The sequence below is a fragment of the Paramisgurnus dabryanus genome, chromosome 1 (genome assembly GCF_030506205.2).
Source record: "Paramisgurnus dabryanus chromosome 1, PD_genome_1.1, whole genome shotgun sequence".
Taxonomy (NCBI): domain Eukaryota; kingdom Metazoa; phylum Chordata; class Actinopteri; order Cypriniformes; family Cobitidae; genus Paramisgurnus; species Paramisgurnus dabryanus.
Window position 1 is genome coordinate 34,901,025 of NC_133337.1, and position 24,833 is coordinate 34,925,857.

The following is a 24,833-nucleotide window of genomic DNA, read 5'->3' on the forward strand; positions in this document are numbered from 1 at the left end:
TGTAATCATACTAAATACTGCACATAACACATGCATGAAACATACAAATATACAGAGCACCAAACTGCTGACGGTTGGTTTGTTTACGGTCAGCTGGTTGTTTAAAGAGGCTGTTTGCTTCAGGTGTCACTCTGAATTAATGCTTATGAGAGGCAAAAAATCTGCATGTCAACACTGTTTACAATCAAAATATGACCTTAATTATTTCACTTCTCTTAGTGTACTAGAAAAATTTAACTAGCAGTATCTTTTTTTAGTTTATGACATAAAACTTAAACATACTGACAATGCCAATTCTGCCAGCTGAACCCAATATAGCTAAAACAAAGCTGAGTGAAATGTGTAATAACAATAAAAAGAACAAAGCAGAGAAATCAGAGCACATAAATATAGACAATTGTGTACAGTTTATCTAATGCACATCAATATTTGTATGTAAATGTGGCAATGTAAATCATTTATCACAATAATAAAAGAGTTCTAGGTCCCCCTACTGAACAAAAGGTGCATTACAGCTTGTGGAAGAAACATAGGTCTCAAAATGCCACAAACTTAGTTTCATAAGAAAGATTAGGTGTTAATATTACTGTTAAATAATTTCTTATTACAACGGATGTGTGAAAAACATAAACCACAATAAGCAGAAAAACACTGCAGTATGATAAATATAATAATACACCACACAGCCAAAAGTATGAAGGCACTCCCTTCTAATTATAGGGTTTGGCTTGTACTGTAGACCACTTACTTCCAGTAAGACAAAGCGTTTAACTTTGTGGCAAGATTTTGGGAAGGGCTCTGTTCCAGCATGACAGTGTGCATAAATGTTTTACTGAGTCTGGAATGAAAGAACTTTACAGGCCTGGACAAAGACCAATGACGACCCCATGACCCATTTTTAAATCTTTGAATGTAACATTCCTTACAGCTGTTACAGCAGCAAAGGTCCATATTTAACATGCATCCTTCTGGCCATTATATGGGCAGTTTTCCAGACACGGTTTAAGTTTAGTTCCAGACTAATGGTGCGCTGTGATTTGTTGAGCGGATTTATTTCATTCTGCAGAGAAGGAGGACTGACATTTATCACGCTTTGGAACTAAATTCTTTAGATACAATACTGATTTTGGCGGTAACTCATTTATTTTTTTAAATGGCGTTTATCATGTTTTGGAACCAAATTCTTCATATATTTTGTCAAACAGTGTCATTGTTTTGTGTCAAGATGCACATCAGCAGGTTTTTTGCAAGATATGTTTGTAAAAACATCTTAAACTGTCCTAATATAACTAAAGCCTAGTCCTGGCTTAATCTTAACCCTGTCCAAGAAACCGTCCCAGTGTTTCAGCTATGAAACATGTCTGATTAAATATTTAAGAAAGATAAATGAATTACTTGTGGTGAAATTGTTTGTTTTGACCTTTTGGCTTTGGTTTTGAAGTGTAAACAAAGAAACTTCCCTAAAACTTTAGAGTGCAATGAAGGTGTTTACAAGTAGAGCAAAAGTCAGGACACAAATCTATTTATGCCAACCAATTAAACATTTTATGGAATTAAAGAACACCTGACTTTGTGTACAGTAGAGCTGAAGATCTTTGCCCGAACCCGACGGGACCAAACAGGGAAGCCACCAAACACCGTGTTTTCCCTATTTAAAGACTGTTACATGAGGAGTTATACTAGTAAGTATGGTGCCACAAAATAAAACTTTTTTGGTACCATAGGAATGAATGGGGCTAGGCTAAATGCTAACACATTCACAACGCGCTGTACAGTGCACGCATTGAAAAAAGATAGGTATGTACTAATTCGTCTAGGTTGAGGTAATAACATAGTTTAATATGGCAAAAGAGTAAACTATTCCTTAAGTAAGGGATAATGTAGAGGCAGCCGGTAGTTATTGGGAAATAAGCCCCGACAGTGTGATCAGGACCCGACGCGAAGCGGAGGCTACTTATTACACGGCTACTTGCCACATAAGAAAAAAAACTGGACATGAATATGAATTTGAAACATTTTATTGGCATATTTGTTTTAAATTAACATTTCTATCCTTCCGCGAAACTTTGCACAGATGCATAAAATGATCGTAATACCTTATTAAGATCCTCTGCTTCATACTTGTCTCCATTTTTTCTCTTTTAGCCAGTCTTTGAGAAGTTTTAATGCCCATTCTGTATTTTTTTGTGTGTTGGCTTCGTAGCTGTCATGCTCTATTTTGTCAAGTTCAGTCTCAGTAAGCTGTCTGTGTCTTGTCGTGGTTGTCGAGTGTTTGTCACAAGATGGCGCCAAACAGACAGTAATCTTTATTGATCTTTATTGGCGCGGAGCGATTTTACTCGTGCAAGTAGTCCGGCTATGCGTTATTATTTTGGAGCGGTTATTATTTGAAAAGAACGAACCTGCAAATGTCTCAACTGACCAATCAGAATCAAGCATTCCAGAGAGCCGTGTAATAAGGCCCGATTACAGCTCTAGTGTACAGAACCTTTCACATACAATATGTGAACCTGGACCACAAAACTTTAAGGGTCCATTTTTTGAAATTGAGATTTATACATGAAAGCTGAATAGTATTACAATATTTATAAAACTGAGGTTGCAAAAATCAAAATATTGATAAAATCGCCTATAAAGTTGCCCAGATGAAGTCCTTAACAACACATATTACTAATGATTAATAGATTATTTATTTATTTACAGTAGGAAATTTACAAAATATCTTGATGAAACATGATCTTTACTTAATATCCAAATGATTTTGGCATTAAAAAAAGAACATTTTGACCTATACAATGTATTGTTGACTGTTGCTAAAAATATACCTGTGCAACTATTGGTTTTGTGGTCCAGGCTTACACATTCAGGTTAAGTATAACAAGTGTAGGATTATGCATTCCTTATAGCCGCAGCATCGGTTGCCTTTGGTTTTTACAATCAGATTCAATCTAAAGCACTCCTATATTCATCATTATTATATTTAACGGATTTCATAGGGAAACAGATTGATAGAGGTAGGATGTGTGGAATGATACTCTTGGATCTCCAAAAAGCTTTTGACACTGTGAATCATTCAGTTTTAATTGATAAATTAAGTGTCATGGGTTTTTCAAGTAACGTGATTGCCTGGTTGAAATCTTATTTATCTGGTAGAGTACAAAGGGTAGAGATTGATGGGATTTTATCAGAAGAGAATAATATTATTACTGGAGTTCCTCAGGGTAGTGTTTTAGGTCCTCTTTTATTTCTTTTGTATATAAATGACTTGGAAGCTGTTTGTGATTGCAATTTGTTTTTATATGCTGATGACTCTGCCTTATTAGCTTCGGACAAAGATGTTGGATTAATTCAAAGGACATTGTGTGAGGAACTTGGTAAGGTAAGAGACTGGCTTTCTGAAAACAAACTTTCATTAAATCTTGATAAAACTGAAGCTATATTATTTGGGTCTAAAAGAGCTCTGAAAAAGGTACCTAATATGTCCATTATGGTTGGGGAGTGTGAAATCTCTAATAGAACTTCAGTTAGTTATCTTGGATGTATCCTTGACAATGATTTAAGTGGAACCAGTATGGCTTTAAAGATTTTGGGTAAGGTTAATGCTAGGATAAGATTCCTTGCTAGACATGCCAGTTGTTTGGATAAACAAACTCTTAAATTACTAGCATCTTGTTTGGTACAATGTCATTTTGAGTATGCATGTACATCCTGGATGTCTCATTTGTCCCGTGCATGGTTAGATAAAGTGCAAAAGTCACAAAACAAATTAATAAGAGTAGTTTTAAGTCTTAGTAGTTTTACACATGTTGATATATCTCATTTTAGACAGCTTAATTGGTTACCTATAGAGGGTAGAGTTAAACATCTTAAATTAAAAATGGTACACAAGATACTTAATAAAAGAGCTCCTTTATATTTTAATAATTATTTCTCAAGGGTTAATGAGAAACATACTTATAATACCAGGCAAAGTCTTATGAATGTTACATTATACAATTTTAAGAGTATGTATGGGCGTAGGTCTTTTCATTTTTCAGGGGCTCAAGAGTGGAATAATGTGCCTCTTAACATTAAATGCATTATGAATACAGGTGGTTTTAGCATGAAAGTTAAAAATTGGATATTAGGTGGGTTGTTTTAGATTAGAGTAGGTATGGTTTTTGTATATTGTAGGAATTTTATTGTGATTGTATTTGTTTGGTATTCTGGAAATGTTTTTTTAGATGAAGTGGTTTATTTATTTGTAATGCCAATGCCCCTACTTCCTTTGCACTAGAAGTGAAGTTGTGTTTTACTTCAAGGACCACAATGGAAATAAGTTATTTTTAACTTTATTGTGTTATCCTTGACAAATGTGTTATTTCACTTTTTGTCCAATAAATCAAATCAAATCAAAATATCTCTATCTTATTGTCCTTGCTTGCTCTCTTTATCCTGCCCCTCTTTACAGCTCTTTTATCCCCAGTCTGCTATTGTTGTGTTGTGTTACCTTATTAGACTAAATTCTCCAGGAAATACAACTGTTTTCACCTGTCAGTTTTCCTCTTCTTTAAATAGCCACTTCGACATACACTACTACATAGAGCATCTCTCTCTCTCTCTCTCTCTCTCTCTCACACTCATTTACAGCAGAGAAGTTCAGGTTGGTGATTTGTGAAATAGAGACGATCTGTGATCTATCAGAAGCAAGACTCATTAGGGAAAGATCAGAATGTGCCATTCTGTGAAAAGATTAACCGCGCACACACACACACGCACACAAACGCACACACACACACACAAATGCAAACATACACACATTTAGAGATTAAAAATGAATAAAGATCTTTCCTCTGCAGATCCACCTGATTTTCCTTGTATGCTTTTCTAGCCTTCCAAACTGGCATTAAAGGAAAAGTAAGTAGTATTTTAAGTGTTTTATTAATCAAAATCAATGTCTTTATCCATTAATATGTCCTCATTGGTGTCAAATGACCTCTGCCGATGATCTAAGTTTTCTTTGTAAGCTTAGAATTTCTTCTCTTTACTTACATTGAACGGGTAAGTCCAAGAAGGGCTTGCATGTCGTTCCGCCGTATTGATAAACTATAATAGCAGAGAGGGACAAAAAGCACTAGTCTACCAACGCGTTTCCACAAGGCGTTTTCGGTCAGAACACGTGAACTAACTGAAACGGACAAGAATATCAGTGAGTACAAAACGGCTACCGTAGTTGCAACACGCATTTGGAAAAGCGAGGCGCTAGAGAGCACTGTTTGTTTTAATGCAAAATACAATTTCACCACTAGATGGGGGTAAATCCTACTTATTGTCCCTTTAAAGGGCGATTTGCAGGTAAAATTTTTCAACGAATTTGTGCAATTTGCTTGTTGATAATAAACATTTAAACTGTTATCCATTGTATTTTATGTTGTTGGGTATCACAAAACCCGAAAAAGTATGAAAAAGTACAGCGGTTTGCAATTATTCTCCTTTCCCCCACAACGCACTGTATGACGTCACGCTGGGGAGAGAATTTCCCAAAGCCGCATTGAGAGCATTGAGAATGACTATAGAAAGACGAGTAAAGTACAGTTCTGATAGCGCAGATTATAGATAGATAGATAGATAGATAGATAGATAGATAGATAGATAGACAGACAGACAGACAGACAGACAGACAGACAGACAGACAGACAGACAGACAGATGGATAGGCTAGTATAGAGAGATAGGCAGACAGACAGCCAGATAGCATAACGTTAGCATATCTTCGTGTAGAAAGTAAACAAACAATTAACATACTCGTGCATGCTGGCTTGAGGGGGTCCATGATCCTGCCTGAAATGGGTGTAACTTTATGCGATCTTCAGCACAAACGGTTTTGGCAGCATGTCTCTAATCCAGGAAGGTGAGTGAGGCACGTCACATCTGTTCGCGGGGACCAGCGACCCAAACGCACTCACTTTCTTACAACCAGTAGCGGAATGGCAATCGAGAGAGTCGGGACTTTCCCGGTGGGTCGATCTGATAATAGTTATACATTTCGAGTTAACACAGTCTGGCGGCATGATATGCGTCCGGTTCCCGCAGCCCGCTGGTCAAACTGCTCAACCTCTCTGCTAAACAAAGTATATGAAAGTCCTCAACCTGTTCGGCAGGTCCAAACATGTACAGTATTTATAAAAATACGGTGATCAATGAGCGGTTCCTCCTCAAATGGCATAGTCTGTCGTGATGTAAAAAGCCGCCGAACGCCTGTTTATTACAGTATGTATGCGGTCGGATCCGAGTGTGCTGCAGCTGCTGACTGCTGCGTATAAAATGATCGTGTGATTCGTTATCGCATAAACAATATAACAAAGCATTCTTTTATTTCACAAAACAATATATTTGAGATATTATTTGATAGACTAGTAAGTGTGGATTAAGGATGTTTAAAAATCTCTAGCCTGGTGGTCAGGACATGAATGGATCAAATCAGCAGATTTGCGAAGTTTTATTTATTTCCACAGATATCATAAATAATAATTATCATGGTAACTTTGCAGTATAACACATTATATATTTACTACGATGTATATATGATTTCCAAATTGTATACGTAAGTATTAAACAGCAATAAATGTCTCATCTATCTCTATGGCTCTGGCTGAGGCTTCCTTCACTTCTCCCCAACGTGACGTCATCGCAGAATTGCGTAAAAAAACCGTTAATACCAAAAACGTAAAAAAAGTGGTCTTTAAGACCATTTTTGAGACATTTTAAAAATTATACACATATCTTGAGTGATTTATGTACCCATTAATCGACAGTGGTGGTTAACCTGCAAGACGCACTTTAAAAGAACAGTTTGCTTAAAATAGAAACGTCTGTCATTACTCATTCATCATATCATTTTAAATCCATATGCTTCTATTTGCAAAACAGAAACGTTTAAGAATGCAGGGCCAGCCTATTCTATAATGGAAAGGACTGGGTTAATTAAGGTCCAAAATGTGACCCTGGACCACAAAACCAGTCATAAGGGTCAATTTGTTGAAATAGAGATTAATATATCATGAAAATCTGGAATCTGAGGGTGCAAAAAAATTTCTTAATATTGAGAAAATCAGCCTCTTTTCAAAAATGGCACTTGTATAGTACTGTACTTTATGCTATTTTTTTGTCAGTTTGATGCTTGAATGTATCCACATTCACTTACAACAAATGGAAAAGACCAATGCGTATTTTAGCATAAGGTTTTGTGTTCCACATGAGAAACAAACTCATCAACTTATCGCTTTAAATGAGAATGAACAGCTGATCACACAACAACAATCATAAAATAAAGTGTGTAAAGTAGCTTCCTATATGCACAATGGCACTGTTAATAAGCAGTAAATGCTAATAAAACTGTGTAAATAAACACAAACACATTGCAGCCACATTTAAATCACAATGGGCACAAGTGAACCAAACGCCTCTGATATAACACATCAGCCCATGGAAAAGTACACCAAATACTATTTTTCACACTTTGGCCCCCTCTTGTGGCCAAACCCTTTGTTTATTCCCACTGCAGCATTGTAGTTGCGTCCTACAGTGAGTGGGTGTGAGATTTTTCCTCCAAGAGCTGAAGAAATCACATCCCACATTATTATATAATCCGCTTCTCTGTTTCTCTTTCTCTCTCCATTAAAAATGGAGTGAAATTAGCATACGTGAGGCCGTAATTAGAGTCACTTAACACAAAATCTGTTAAGGCAACATGTCACGTGATCTCACTCAAACATGCCATTTAGTTTTTAACAAACATGGAGAAAAAAATTAATAAAGCTTTCACAATTTCTGTTTCACACATGGGGGCTGCAGAAATAACCATAATGTTTTGCAAACATGAGGACTTATGCAATCTGAAAAATACATTTCGTTTTAACCCAGAGATGGACTCGCTGCACCTGCTGTTTCCTGTTATCAAATACAGAGTAGATAACTTTAGCTAGATTCAATCGACCAATAGGACAATGTCAGAACAAGTCACAATGACGTCTCGTCGTTTTAAAAGCTCATGTAGCAAATCTTGCTTTAAACGACTACTTTCATTGTATCAGTGCTAATCCAACAACATTACATTCAGCTAAACACAGTCCCATGTGTATGTTTAAACCGTATAACACACTAAAAGACATCATTGAGCTCATCCTACAATGAAAATATTAATGCTAGTGACAGATTTTGGAGCAACATGAAGATTATAAATTTTGGGTGAACCCTTAAAAAATGTTTGTGAATTGGGTAACAACATATCAAACTAGGTGAAATTGAATTTGAAGGAATATTTCACTTTCATAAAAAAATTCGGTAACACTTTACTTGAAGAGGTGTTCTTAAGACTGACATGACACCTTCATAGTCATGACATGACACATAAAGGAGATTTTACGGACATTTATGAAAACTGTCATTATATTCAATTATGTCATTTTTAATGCAAAGATGACGTTGTTTGAAATGTCTTTGTTATGACAACTTGACATAAACCAATACAACATACATTTTCATAAATCTGTCATTAACATGGCATAGCAGAGTAATTATCAAACTTAAGAAACTACCTAGCTTTATGGGTTAACATTACATTAAACTGTCATTTAAATGTTTTTAAATTTTAATACTCTGTCAAATTATTTTAAATACCTTTGCAAAATGCAACAGACACGTCAAAAGATTATAAAAAGATTATACTTAACTTTATGGGCCCTATTTTAACGATCAAAGCGCATTGTCTAAAGCGCACAGCGCAACGTGTAAATGGGCGTGTCCGAATCCACTATTGCTAATTTAACGACGGGATAAATGGTTTGTGCGCCGAGCGCATGGTCGAAAAGGGTTGGTCCTATTGTACTGGGAGTATTTTTGGCGTAGCGTGCAGTAAACCAATGAGAGTCTCAGCTCTCATTCCCTTTAAAAGCAAGTTGCGCTGGCGCTATGTCTAATCCCTATTTAGATGACGGACTTTGTAAACTGAAAAACTAAGTGGAGGAAGAAGATCCCCAGTTTAAGATTAATGTTAAATAATTGTGTTGTTTTTCACTTGCATTGAAATTGTAATTTTTTTATTAAAACCTTTAAAACCCGTTTTCTTTTAGTCATGGAAGTAAAAATGCAGGCTTGTAATTGCTTTAAATGTATGGCTTTACAATATCATCAAAAAATAATTTACAAGCATGTAAGAAAAGGTTTGTACTCTAAAAATACTTTATTTGTAACAAACAGGAGATAAAGAATTTACAAACGGCTCTATGCGCGTTTCAGCACTTTGGACAGCGTTTTTTTTAGCAAAGAGTTTTTTTTTAAGCATGACTTAAAAATGTTTCTCATCTCACCATATCCGCAGGTACAGAGTCATCATATAATAAATCCGTGAGGTAGCATAAAAAAAACATTTAAAAACAGATGCATTTGTTTAAAGCAAAGCATTTATTTACTTACCAGGCTGCAGGTGAAGCAGCTCTTTGTGCCTTCTAACGTCTCATAATTAGTCCTCATTTATGTCCAAGAGATTCAATAATAATCTTTTACATTCAATTCTTTAATCTTTCATATTTAAAAGCATTTTTGTGCTGCTGCGCATTCATGTACTTTGTGATAAGCAAACCCGCGTTGTCCTCCCGTTTATAGGCGCATACTAATGCGCTCTTTAAATAACATTAAACACATTGCGCCATTGACTTTAGACTTTAGACCAGGTTTTTGTTGGTCAATGGCGTAGTCTATTTTAGTTGCCTCAAAATAGCAACGCACCAACAATGCGCCTGAACACACCTCATTTTCAGACCAGAACGCCCATGGGCGCAAAAGGGGGCGCAAATGCATTTGCTATTTAAACAACGCGGAGCTAAACGTGAAAATGAGTGTGGAAACTAGCGAAAGACACTTGCGTCGCGCATTGCGCTGCATTGCGCCGGGTGTAAGATAGAGCCCTATGTATGTGCACAATACATAAAAAACTGACAACTAACAGAACTTGTTCTTCCTCACACAGAGGGTTCAGAAATTTTTTGACATAGAAGAAAAAACATTTAATGTTTTCATTTAATTTAAGGTGAATTGTTTTACAAATGCAATAAAATATAATTTTATAAATGTTAATTATTATTATTATTATTATTATTAAATTATTTATTTTATTCGTTAATCACATGGAGAAAACATAAAAAATTATGAGCTGAAAAAAATTTATGACGCTGTTATAAAAATGAAAATGAACTGACATTTTAATGACAAATTATATTTGGACCACTGTAGTTGAGGTCAAGAAAAATATTCATGACGCTGTTATAAAACTATATGACAGAGTATTAACACCTAATGACATTTTAATAACAAATTCAGTTTGTATCACTGGTAAAAAGTGGTCAGTTATGTTGTCTTGGTAATGTCAAGTTGTCATAACAAGTTATGATGTAATGGTTAATGTCAAGTTGTCATAACAAAGACATCTGAAACAATGTCATCTTTGCATAAAAAAATGACATCATTTAACAAATAATTTAATTGACACTTAATGACAGTTGTAGTATTCATGTGCATAAAATCTCCTTCATGTTCATGTCATGATTATGAAGGTGTCATGTCAGTCTTATGAACAACCCTTTAAGTAAAGTGTTACCAAAAATTCTGATATTTACCCACCCCCGTGTCATCCAAGATGCTTATGTCTTTTTTGTTCAGTTGAGAAGAAGATAAAACATTCAAGGATTTTTCTCCATATAGTGGAGTTTATTGGACCTCAACAGTTTACAGTTTCAACACAGCTTCAAAGGTGTCTAAACAATCCCAACCAAAGCCTAAGGGTCTTAGCCAAACGATCGTCATTTTCGGCCAAAAAATAAAAAAAATATGTACTTTTAAACCACAACTTCTCATCTTGCACTAGGCGTGTGACGTGTCAGCCCGACCTTACGTATTACGTAATCACGCCGAAAGGTCATGCATGCGAAACTACCATTCCAACAATGTTGTCGATGGAATGAAACTAATTAATGTCAGTTTATTTTTTTAAATGATCCGAAAGTGTGTGTTTTAGATACATAACACGTGACCTTTCGATGTGATTACGTAATAAATTAAAATGTTTAATTTTGAATAATTGTTGAAATCCAATGAAATCAATAAAGATGTTTTCCTCAAAAAAAAAAAAAAACATCTTGGATGACATGAGGTAAGTAAATTATCTGTATTATTTTTTTATGAAAGTGGAGTAATCCTTTAATGAAATAGCATAATTTTCAAAAATGATATTAAGTTTTAAAGAAATACTATATTTATTACAATTTCTGGCTTTTAAATTGTAGTGAAACTGTTAATGTGTAATACACTTGCATTTTTCCACTGGACCATCGATGTGAATTTGAAGAAAACCGACTTTATACTTCAAACTATATACCTTGACACCATTTGAAACCAGTACATAAAACTACATTTGCAACAAAAGCCAAACCAATGTTGAAAATCAATCTTTCTAAACTGAATTTCATCAACACATCCACAAACAAGGGGGTGAAGACGGCAAAAATTGCTAAGGGACTCACATTGATGAGCTCGATCTCCCAGATCTTCTTGACAAGCTCCATGGAGGTGTAGCCATTAATGAGAAAAGATTTGGTGTAATCTCCCAGCTCCAGAGACTCCAGCCATTCTGCCACCGAGGTGGGGTTATTTCCATCATAACCAATGGGTCGCACCTTAAACACAGAAACGGCAGTTCACATAACCATGAACAGGAAATCGAACAGTCTGTGTTATAAACAGAGCAACAGAGCTTCTGTTATTATGAAAGCATTTCAACATGACTCTGGCATTATGATGAAATGAACAGTAATCAAATCAGGCAGATGTACACACGCCAAAATGAGTCCTGTCAAAGGAAACATTAGTGTTTCTACAGCTCAGTTGGTTGCACTTGCAATGCCATGGTCATTGGTTCAAGGGGTGCAGATAAACATATTTATACTTCAAATGCCCAGTAAGTCGCTTTGGATAAAACCATCCGCCAAACGCATAAATGTAAAAGTCGAGAGAGTGAGATGCAAAAGTAAATCAGCTAAAGTAGAGAGTAAAAGTGCTGAGTGCAGATGTAAAGTTGACTTCTACTCTTTTAACAGCGAGACCTCATGCTGTATCTATCTTTCACACATACAAACATCATTTCCTCTACAGCATTTAAATTCTCTTTAAATACCTTCTTGTCATTTTTGTGGTTTGGAGTTGAATGACAAGCACACACACATGCACGCAACCACACACGCAGTTATGTAAATGTGAACATACAGTATCACAATATTTGCAGATTGAAGTTTCTGTCTAATCCCGATCTAGCAGTCTAAAGCCTGGAGTATAGTTTTTATATGTGCGCGAACGGTCGAAAGCACAGCCTAGTTTATTTAACTCGACGTTCGACGCACGTGCATTGCGACAAAATGCAATGCTTCTTCTGGCCTACACACTTCATATTTTCCTGTACGCTCATGCTAAGGGACAACCTCCTGGCCTCAAACGTGAAGCCAACATGGAAGTGACTTCAAATGGCTGCAATTCATCGACTGGCCCCTAGAGACTGGATCCAAAAGGGAGTCAAACCGATATGGTGCTTTTCCATTGCATAGTACCCCACGGTTTGGTTTAGTTAGGGTCAGGTCAGCTTACTTTTGGGAGCTTTTCCATTGGGTGCAGTACGTAGTACCCGATACTTTTTTTAGTACCACCTAGGTTGGGGTTCCAAGCGATCCAAGCTGATACCAAACGTGACGCGAAAACACAGTAGATCACAGATTGGTCTGAGAGAATCGTCACTACCAGCGTCATCGCTTTAATGTAAAGATTAGCTTTACCATAGTCCTATCTGCGTTGTCTCGAGCAAACTTGTGTCATCTGTGCTCTGCTAAGTTCCCAAACTCCCTTTTAGCGATGAAAAACATCCACAGGTTGAGAACCAGGAACATCATAACAGTTTTTTTTCCCAGACTTGCAGTTTGTAGCGGCACATTCGCAACGCACATGGGCATTATATGTGTTTATGCAACTTAAATAAGGTTCCTCGGAGCTCGTCGAATGACGACCTAGCGGTGTTTGTACAGAAACTGTCATGTGACACAGAGGTAGAGATAAACACGATGCGCAAACATCTTTGTGGTGGTCAATTTTGATTTTGTGGCGGACTGAGAATAAATGAATGTATGGGGATGTTTAGCATTCCAACAACGCTCTCGCTTGTATGATACAGCAGCAGGCAGCGCAAATATAACGACACGCCCATAATTCCTCCCACTGCAAAGTGTTACCAAACTCGATGGAAAAGCAAACCAAACCAAAGTGAGGTGAGCTGACCCGACCCAAACTAAACTAAACTATGGGGTACTATGCAATGGAAAAGCGCCAATAGTCTCCCCATGTTAAAGGCGCTCTAAGCGTATCTGTGAGATGTCACTTTTTGTTGATGTTTGAACTGTTTCAAACAAACGGAGTGTAGCGACCTCCTCCCCCTCCCTTCCGTGCTTTCATGAACGCGCCCAACCCCCACCCCCAAATCATTCTTGTCGTTTATTGGCTGGAACACTTTGTTATGTTTCGTGGTGCTAGGTTTGGCCACTGTGTTTTTATTGCAGTTTGTGGAGCCTGGGCTGTCTACAGAGATCGCATTATTTTACAGTTTGATCAGCGGACAGGCAGCAGGCAGATAGTGAGGAGATGTTTGCTGTATGTAACAAAAAAATTTAATTAGAAATTAGCTTAGAGCACCTTTAAAATGCTCAACTTTACAGCAGAAACTTTACCACTCTTAGCATAGCTTAGCATAATCCATTGAATCTGATTAGACTATTAGCATCATACTAGAGCTATACCCGGAGATCAGCTGAATGGATAAGAATCACATGTTTAACTCTAGGGAAGCTGGAAAATTAGCATATTTTCAAAAAAAAGTGGAGTGTCCCTTTAACTCTTTCACCGCCAGCGTTTTTAAAAAAAGTTGCCAGCCAGCGCCAGCGTTTTTCATGATTTTTACCAAAGTTTAATGCCTTCCAGAAAATTTTCTTCTTTAAATATATAAACATACAATATACCAAATGAAAGAACAGACCCTCTGCTTCTTTTTAAACAAAAAAAACGGTTTCATCCTACCTTCAGTGGTTCTTTTGTAATCAGCTTTTGAATATGGTTAGGTTTCTGCAAAAACACCACATTTTGAGCAAAAAGCAGAGATAATTCCATTTTTGTGACGGACTTTTCATAGAGATCTCATTCAGAGCGATCTTTAAAACAGACATGGACATGCAGCCGCTTGCCATAGGGCAATACTTCCGGGTTTAAAAAGTTGCGGACCCACCTGGTGGATAATAGCGATATTGCGGAAAGACGGAAAATCTCGTCATTGGCGGGGAAGCGTTTTCTCTTAATTGACGAGATATCTCGTCAATGGCGGTGAAAGAGTTAAATGCATGCTTAATAACGGTGCTATACTTCTAACTTAATGTGTATACTGTAGGTCACAAAATGCAAGCACTAATATGATTGGGTGACTTTGTTTATAACAGTTTGTTAACTGGCAGATATAAATGCTTGTGAAAATGCAAATAAATTAACCAAATTTTACAAAGTTTGGCCTATTCAGTAGTTGTTTTAAGGCACTTTGTGTTTAATTTATGCACACATGCATCAGTATATACTGTTGTGTATGAAATAATCCAAACTTTTGGATACACATTTCCTGATATTTTTCTGGCATTTCTGTGCAACCGTTGTGAAATTGAAATTAAAACAGACGAAGTGAACTGTACATGACTCTCAAACATACTTCCTGTTGACTTTTTCCGAATAATCTGTAGTGGACAAAACATTTCCCCATTTAGTCTTCGTCCAAGACTACAGTAAACCCTAGATAACTTTGCATTTTTAGAATGATAAACAAAATATTTACTTCCTCTTTGAGTCTGTGTATAGTGTATGCATGTCCCTATCTTATCACAGCACACACATATTTTCTGTATCTATGTAAAGGACAGAGAAAGCAGAAGGTTGTTCAGGACACAGAAGACATTTATTTGAGGTCAAGACCCTTGCACACACACAAACACACACATACACAGACTTGTAAGGACGACTCGCTTATAGATGTGTGTAGTCTCATGTAGTAATTTAATCCACGTCACACACAAGAATCACACGCAGAATTTCAATGATCAGCACGTTTCACTAAGCTACTTGTCATTCCAGCGGTTGCCAGCTCAGTGCCATTGTTTAAAACTAGACGTGAGTCTGATTTCCCCTTCACACATGCCTTAACCCAATATCTCAACCTTTTACATTATATCTTTACATTTATACTATATTTTATATTTTATGAGCTACAGACCAGCCAACAGGTAAAACCACCAATTGATTTTACATGACGTTTTAGGTTCGGTACTTCACAAATTGAATGATTTCACAATATTATAGGCCTACAGTGGGCTCATTGCTTATTTAAAAATTCAATGAGGAGTTCATCACTGCAAGCGCCGTAGCTTATTAGGCCTCATATACAGTATGCATGCCTGACACATTATGCAAATAAGTGGTGTAGAGACATTTTTTCTCCCGAGGTGGAAGTCTCATTAGGTGTTTATGTAGAAAAGGTGACATTAAGCAAAAAAAAAACCCTGATGTCTGTACTCACCCTGGGCAGCAGACGAATAGCCTGCAGGAGCCGCTGTCTGTGAGCAGAGTTTAAAATCCCGATCTCCAGCAGGTCTTGGTCCTCCACAACATTACTGCCCTAAAACATAAAAACAATTTATTTATATTAAATAAAAATTATTATCATGAAGATGCATTACAATAATTTGCATTTGCAACAAGTTTATATAGAAACATAAGAGACAAGTTCAAAATGGCTCTGACTGATACATTATATAGATGAAATGTATAAACTGAGAGATCAATAATATAGTATCCTTAAGCTCAATACCAGGACTTTATGCACACAGGTGCAAGAAAAACAACCTCACGCACACACACACACAGCTATTAAACAACTTCTGTTCATGCTGAGTTTCACATTTAATGACCTTTCTGTAACTCAATCAGACCAATCAACTTCCCTTCCAACAGAGACAGAAATAAAAAAAAACACACAAACACTGTGGGTAACAAACATAGACACACATTACTAAGGAGGACCACTTAAAGATACAATAGTTTTTATGTTTAGAGTCTGATATTTACTAACCATAACACTCACATAGACCATTAGACATCATTAGATGTAAAGCAAAACAAGATTTAGGATTTATGAGCTTACCTATCTACCTGTTACAGTACATGATTTATCTATGGAGAATAAAACAGCATTCATCCATCTCAACAGGAAACATAAACAAAGATTTTCACGGGCATTTAAAGAAAGGCGAGAGAATATGTCTAGACGGGTATGTCTGCGCCAGTGTTGCTCTGTAAAGCTGGATAACCTTGGCAGTCTCATTTTCGTATAATGCATTACTGACGAAATGAACCCTGAGTACCAACATCTGTTCCATTCACAGCAAAACAGCTCTAGACTGGAAGCAGTGAAATGCCGGGGGGGGGGGGATTAGACCGATTCAGGGGTCTTAAACTAGCCTACTGCTCGCTATAAAGTATATACTGTAAACTGCATAGTATGTGCAACTTTTTAACAGGTAGTATGCATAAATGTTGTGACCTCATTTTATTTAATGTTTAATTCAACAAGCCAAATCAAGTTATCATTTTGAACATTTTATTAGCATTTTTAAAACACATTCGTGTAAATGTCACAATCCTTGCAAGACGAATTAAATAATGAGAAAAAAAAAGAACACAGCTGATATTTATTTCATCAATCACAAATTATATTTACATTTTTGACAGACGCTTTTATCCAAATGACTTACAGTGCATCATAATGTACACATTTTTGTCAGCATGTGTGTTCCCTGGGTTTGAAACCATGAACTTTTGGGCTGTCTTATACTGTTATGTCTGAAATCATCCAAACTTTGGATACACATTTCCTGATATATTTCTGGCATTTCTGTGCAACTGTTGTGAAAACATATTGAAATTAAAACAGACAAAGTGAACTTTACATGACTCTCAAACAAACTTCCTATTTAAGTGGGACTTTTTCAAAATAATCTGTAGTGGACAAAACATTTCCCCATTTAGTCAAACGTCCAAGACTACTGTAAACCCTAGATAACTTTGCATTTAGAGAATGATAAACAAAATATTTACTTCCTCTTTGGGTCTGTGTATAGTACTTTAAAAAGTAAGTTACCTGGTGCCCAACTTAAAAATATTAGTTGACACAAGCTCTTTTACACCACTTTTCAACTAAGTCAACTAATATTTTTAAGTTGAATTAACAATTTTTTTAAGGCGACCAGATAACTTACTTTTTTAAGTTGAATCAACAAATCTTTGGTTTACAGTGTGACACTATCACACTTCTAAAGTGCCCCTATTTCATTGCTTAAAACAATGTTATTTTGTGTATTTTGTATAATACAATGTGTTCGTGTGGTTTATGGTTCAAAAAACACATCATTTTCCACATCATGTACATTTTTGTAGCTCCAGATATCCTGCCTTCCTAAAACGCTCTGATTTTGTACAAAACTCATCGATCTGAAACAAGCTGTGTCCCTGATTGGCCAGCTAATCTGTACATTGTGATTGGCCTGAATACCTCTGACGTCAGCCGGAAATGTGACGCTAATTACCATGTTTGAAAGATTCACTCACAATTCAATGCTAACAGGAGTTAACTAACAGGTTGTGCATCCGAAGCGGGAGGAATTATGATAATGTCGGTCTTGTCTACATCACCAATCCCAGGAAGTAAACTGTTGCCTACAATCCATGGATTTGTTGTAGTTCAAGAAAAGAGATTTATGAGACGATAACTTGTGTTATTGTTTATTTTGGGTTTGTACCTTTTGCATATCGTTAACATGTACTAATATACACTTACACACTAAAGGAAATGAAAAATCGTGAATCTGAAAATAAGGGCTCTTTATTAATGACGTAACTGACTAAATGAAAATGTAATCTGAAATTGTCATAATTGATGTGATAAGCCACACCCCCTTACAGTCTGTTCATCCAGATGGGTAAACATGATTACCTCCACCAGACTTCTTTGAAAGGTCACCAAGAAACAGGAAAAAGCAGGAAATACCCACAACCACCTTCAAGTCAAGAAGGAATTGAATTTAATCCCTTTAAATTTCTTCCCATAATAAATGGAAAATAATCTCAACATCTAAAAATGTTCCAGCAGACGAACAGTGTTTAAAAAAAACTAAAACCATCTCATCCCTCAAGCAAGTTTAGAGTAAGACAAACGACCAGCAAGATCTCCTGAAATTGTTCACCTCAAAACTCCCAGGAGTCCTGAACTGAGGTGGATTTCATAGACACTAAAATCCCTCTCATGAAATGAAGATCTCTTGGGCTTTTCAATGACACCAATTCCAACTGGATGTTTCTGCACAACCTTTCTCAGCACACATGTCCTCATATGAATTTATTTATTTTATCGTGACGTGAATATTAAAACACGTTATGAAATATCACCACTGATATATTTATAAGCAGCATGCAAAAACATCTCTCTGACACTTATAAAAAACAGTTTTATATAGTACTGACAAGAACAAAGTCTAATAATAATCGAGTGCTCGTATCATGTTAAGATTAAATGGGAAAGCTATAGTAACATTATATAAGTATAGTTTTATTAACTTTTACCTCACGCCAAAACAATAACAACACAAAAGACACTAAATATGAATAAGAAAACAAGTAATAGTTTCATCATGACACCAAATACTGCTGATTTGATCTAATTTTTGACCATCAAACACAGACAGGGCCAACATCAGAGCCAGGGAATCCCTGTCAGAGATGTAGCCCAGAGAGGGCGGTGGTCAGTGGGGCGAGTGAACACTGATGTCCGCTAATGCTCTGGTTCTCATACGTACCGAATCTTACTAAGCAAACGTTCAAACAGGCGCTATCTTTACTAATCAACTGCAGATTTAAATATAATACATATATATTCTCGACTGAACTAATCTTAAAACTACACTTTGTGACCAAGAAACGGTAATATAAAGAAACGGCTATTCCGTCCATTGAGTTATTATGAGATTCAAAGCAGCCAAAAGTGTTACCAAGTACGCCCTTAAATCCGTGGTGGAAGAAAGTAGTTCCCAAACAAAGAGGCTTTTAAAATGACTCCGTTGTTGTTTTCTAGTTTTCTTCTTTCAAACGTATGCCGTCGAACTGTTGTATAAAAGCAATATCGCACTCGGAGTCGTGTGATATAGCTCTATATCATCACGGCTGTGATTGCCTCATGGCCTAATCAATAGAGCTATATCAAACACTCCTACTCGAGCAATATTGCTTAAGAGGCTATTTTGGGGATTTCTGCCTGGATTTGGCCTACCCAATTTCAAAAGCTTCTCATACCCACAAGCAGAGGTGCACATACAAAAGTTTGGTATCATTTTACAGGAAACCCTTTGAAATTACATAAAACACTGTTAAAAGTGCTCAACATGGTTATATGTGTTGTCAGTCCTCTAATAAACACAAAAATAAATAGGCGCTTTTTGATGTTTTTTTTCTAAAGTCTGTATTTAAAAGTGTATAACTCTGGCCCTGAGTGGTAACGAAACCTGCAGACAGTTTTGTTTGATTCCAGCAATTGCCAGCTTACAGAGGAAAAAGGAATTTTTTCTCTATCGTAATAAATGCAAAAGTTATTTTACTCCAACTGATGGGAGGAATAATACGCTTTTTGTATACAATTTCTGCCTAAAAATATTTGAAGTGCTCCCATAACCACATACAGTGGAATAAACGCAAAATCTTTATATCATTTTGCAGAAAATCCTATAAAGTTACATAAAAAGCTGCTGTTTGTGACAAATTTTATTATTTATGTTTTTCATATGATGAAACACCAAATTTTCTTTTTTTATGTTGTAAATACTGTCTTTGATAGTGTATAACTCTGGTTCTGGGTGCTCTAGCAGACTGCAGACAGTTCTGGTTGTTAGCAGCAGCAGACAGTAAACACCCAAAAAAAGAATGAACTCTTTAGCATATCGCATTCAAAAGTTATTCTTATTTTACTGAAAGGTGCGAAAATAAATTTTTCATATAAATATTACTTTTTTGTTTTGCACATATTATAAATAGCAAGGGATTAATTATGCACACAACCAAAGAAAATGCTGTGAATGGACTCATTGTTTAGAGTAGGACCTAAAATAAAAGATGGTGTATCATTTGTGGCTATCTGTGCTATCTGAGGCAGTCCACACTCAAGTTTCCCATATGTTTACATTTTTTACCTTATTATTCATTCAATGATTGTTGGATATGTGTTAATAATAGAGCAAAAATAATGATGTAGCCTTATTCCTGAGAATGAGAGCTTTCATTTGATATAAGACTTGCCTATGTTTGTCATACTTGAAAAATATGAAATGTGTGAATATTAAATCATATAATAAATTGTCGGGGGGGTGATAGTGTAAATTAAGTGTAAATAACTTTCTTACAGTAAAACATATCTTAAAGTGATGCATATCTGCAGAAAGTAGAGAGTCTAAGCTTTCAAACAGTATCTCATATGTGGTACTGGGTCCATGACAGACCATTAAAAATTAAAGGAATATTTTATATTAAGTCAAAATAAGATAATTCTGGACCCGGTACAGGGTCCACAGAGTCAAACAATTAAAAAAAAAAGAAAGAAATTTTTAAATAACTAAATATATATTTAAAATAACTAAAAAAATGTGTTTGTCTAAAAAATGATGGACATATGCATATTGGTCGACTTCGGGGTGAGTAAATAATATTTAATATAATTTTTGGCCGAACTATCCCTTTTAAGTTTACTTTAAAAGTTGTGCGGACACGTGTGCGAGAGACGATTGCAGAATGATGTATACCCAAGCACAAAGTACATGTGCGGGCCAGGTACCAAAATAACCTGAACATTGTGCACTCTAAAAGCCCTTAAAAATTTTAACTATCACATTATTAAAAATAAATTGCATTTACGACCATCCTGGTCGCAGTCTAGAGCCCTGAAAAGCACAACAAGTACCCACCTACTACAGAACAATGGCTGCAAATAGTACACTCTTGGGTTGTTTTAACTCATGGTTTGGACCAACATACCCATTAAGGTATAAATAAACCCATGCATATCCATATTTGACACAAGCCAACATTTTTGGTTGCAGAGGTCCAAGCGTGTTACTGAGAACGAACAGATAGACAGCTTGGTCCTCTCCAGAATGACAGCCTTTATGAATGTTTAACAATGCATTAATTTATGTTGGGAAGATTAAAGAACTATGTAACATCTGATTGTTAATTGGTAATTTTTTGTTGTTCGTTTTTTTGCACATGCTCTGTACATTTCTTGTTTGTACCTAAAAGCTATAAAAATTTGCAATGAGTACAACAAGTAACACAAAAGAAAACTATACCAGTAGATCAGACTCATGTTTTATTTACTATTCATCGTCCAACCTATTAACTTGTGAACCACTGTGATGGGATTATAAACTCATCGAGTTTAACTCGAAACTGAATTAGTCTGATTCATAATCAACAAATTGTTTTATGAGTCAGAGCTGCTAATTTAATGAACAGATCTGACTCTCACACAAAGCTATCAGAAGACTTACTGTTATAATACTGTTTCAGCAGATGGGTAGTTTTTCAATTTGGAGAGGCTAGTGGTACAGAAAACACACACGTTATCTTTGTGTATGTGTAAAGGAATTTTTCTTATTGCATCGAGGAAAAGTTTTCTCATTTTCCTCCTAGTGAGCGCAATCATATTTTTCAGCACTCAGATAAGGTCACGTTCAAGATTTTTAATTGCTCTTAGGCGAAATTGTCAATGCTGCCATTACGGCAGGTGTTGACAAATCAGCGCTGACTTCTGGAGGTTTTTAACACTATTAAAACTGATAAGAACGCTCCGCAGGGACACAGAGTAATCCATTTCCATGACAACAGTCAGGAAGAAAATGCACATTTTTGAAATTTCTATAGCTAAAATACCCTGTGCTCTTTCTCTCTGCTGTTGCCTCGGCAACCGCAGAGATGGATGCGGGTCAGAGCTGGGGGATGGTTATCCGCATCAGCAACTAAACACTCTCTAAGCGACTCATTACATACACAACCGTGTGCATGTGCTACTGGATTTCATCCGTTTTATTTAGATTTAATGTATATGTTTTTGATCAAAGCTCTAGTCATTCGGTCCAGAACTTCAAAGCTGTTTGCAAAATCTGTATACACAATACATTTTGCATAAATCTGTGCTTGTTTTAAGTAACTGAATGCACGTGATGTATGATAAAGCTCATCACTATTAAAGTTGTAGAGACAAATGTGTTTCTAAAGGGCAGCTGATCAATTGCAAAATGAGTTGCTGCAAAACCTTTTCATTTAGCAACAAATTAATTAGACATCTAAATGCTCAAAGCCATACATAATGCACTGTAAATGAGAAAGACAGCTTACATGTCACAGCATTTACTTAGAAAATGTTTTGCAAGATTGCAAAGTGAAATGATAGTTACCTTGATATTGGAATATGTGACCCTGCACCACAAAACCTTGAATAGCATGAATAAATATGTAGCAAACGCCAAAAATACATTGTACATCAAAATTATTGCCAAAAACCATCAGGATATTATGTAAAGATCATACCATAAATATATCAAAACTTTTTTAAAGTCAATTTTTTTATTATTTAGATTTTTTTGCACCCTCAGATTCCAGATTTTATTGCATACTGGCCAAATATTGTCCTATTTCAACAAACCATACATCAGTGGAAAGCTTATTTAGTCAGCTTTTGGTTGTACAAAATTACTCTTATGATTGGTGTTGTGGTCCAGGATAACATATCAAGTTTACATAATATTTTACACTTTCAAAAAAAGTGGTCCCTATCTGTCACTGGGGCGGTACCCTTTGAAAAACTACACCTTTGCATCTAAAACGTTCATGGTAGTACCTCAAAGGTACTTACTGTATGGGTATCAAATGTACATGTATACATATCTGTACCTAAATGGTCAATCTTAGGACCTTTTTGAAGAGTAATGTAGTGACCGCTTAACAGTGTAAATACTGTACATGGCATTGCAAAATAAAATATTTAATGTTTTTTTTTTCAGAAATAACATTTACCTATCCTTTAAACATTTATATTTACAAAAAAATACCAAATGTGAGGTCAACAAACTAAAACATCTTAGAAAATATGACAATTTATTCGTTCTATTGGCAAATAGTAATACTTTTTTCTTCATTTAAGCATAAAACGCACAGAACTTTATAAAGTTTTGCTTTTCAACTATTTTGAGGATGTTCAGACTGCACAAGACAGTATATTCATAAAAAATACTGCCATGTTTGTTTTGACCACTTTAACATCATTGGGTCACTTATTAATTTGCATTTTAATCCAGTTTTAGTTTACTAAAGTTTTACTTTAGTTTGCTGACCAGCATACAGTAGCTGGTAACGTTCTGCTTGTCTGCCCGGTTTGTTAACAAGATTTCCATGTTTAGCCAGTTTCATCAGAAAGGCCATGCTGGTTGGTCAGTCTCACCAGTTAAGTTGTGTTGCTGGTCAGCATTGTCCACTAGTTAGACCAGTATCACAGCAAGTTGACTTTTTACCCAACTTCATATTCACTGGACTAGGAAGCTTTAGTACAGTTACACTACTATATTTCACTTTATCTCCACTTATCACTTTAAAAATACTGTCACATATTTGCATAATTGCACTACAGTGTTGCACTAAAATGTTACAAAATTGTTACATAAATGTTTCCATTTAATACCGGTTCTCTTACATGGTAAATTGTTTGCATTATTTAGGGGTTTTTACTTTTTATTCTAAACTTTTTATTGATGATTTTACTTCTTAATTGCAATTTATTTACTTTTTGCCTTTTAAATTTTAAGTATTTGTTTTTGTGTTCTAATGAGGTAAAAGCAAAATAAGAATTTCATTGTGCCTATGTACACATTACAATAAAAATCTTGAATCACATCATCCACCATAAACTTTTCATGATAATCTACAGAAAAATATTAAGCAAATTAAGCAACAATTAAAGTGAATTAACCCTAGACCCTGATCTTCCAACCATATCTTTTTAAAGGTACCTATTCTGCCTTCAGTGATGGATTTTATCCCAAAGTGTAAACAGTCTGCAGGATTATTTACTGTAATCATAAATGTTTGGGCAGCATCGACTGACACATTTCTGTTTCGCCTCTGTATCTTGGTTAAGACGGACTCCTCCTCCAAACCCTGAAACACACACATACCAGCCAAAGGCATGCATGCATCTGAACACACCCACGGTGGACATGTTTTCTGCATTGTCAGAGAAATGACGTTGACCACGTGCCGGAATGCAAAGCTGTATCAATAAGCACCCATGCAGCATGGTGAGAACATCACAACACTTTAAATATCTACGACACAAGATATTCTCATACTATTCATGTATTTCGATAGATTTATAAAATATCTCCCTCATCGAGCAGCCACAGGTGTTTTCAAACATTTTGACTTGAAACGATCATATACAGCAAGCATTTAAGATCAAATGTCAACATAACAAATACATGCAAGTAATTCAACTTAAAAAATGTTTTGTTTATTATGGATCCTGCATTTTTCAAACAGTAACCTAACTGCAAAACAGCCTCACACCTCCACAACAAAATTTGAACC

The 24,833-nt window shown here is 35.9% G+C and overlaps 1 protein-coding gene across 3 annotated transcripts in view; it reads right to left on the reverse strand.

Annotated features, from left to right (window-relative positions):
* anks1b (ankyrin repeat and sterile alpha motif domain containing 1B) overlaps window positions 1-24,833 on the reverse strand; it is a 248,589-nt gene that overhangs the window by 37,092 nt on the left and 186,664 nt on the right. For all 3 annotated transcript variants that reach the window (XM_065268491.2, XM_065268490.2, XM_073814739.1), the window contains 2 exons: window positions 15,676-15,774; window positions 11,555-11,707 (listed from right to left, as the gene is read on the reverse strand). In XM_065268491.2, coding sequence (XP_065124563.1) covers window positions 11,555-11,707; window positions 15,676-15,774 — 252 coding nt within the window. The remainder of the gene's footprint in view (window positions 1-11,554; window positions 11,708-15,675; window positions 15,775-24,833) is intronic.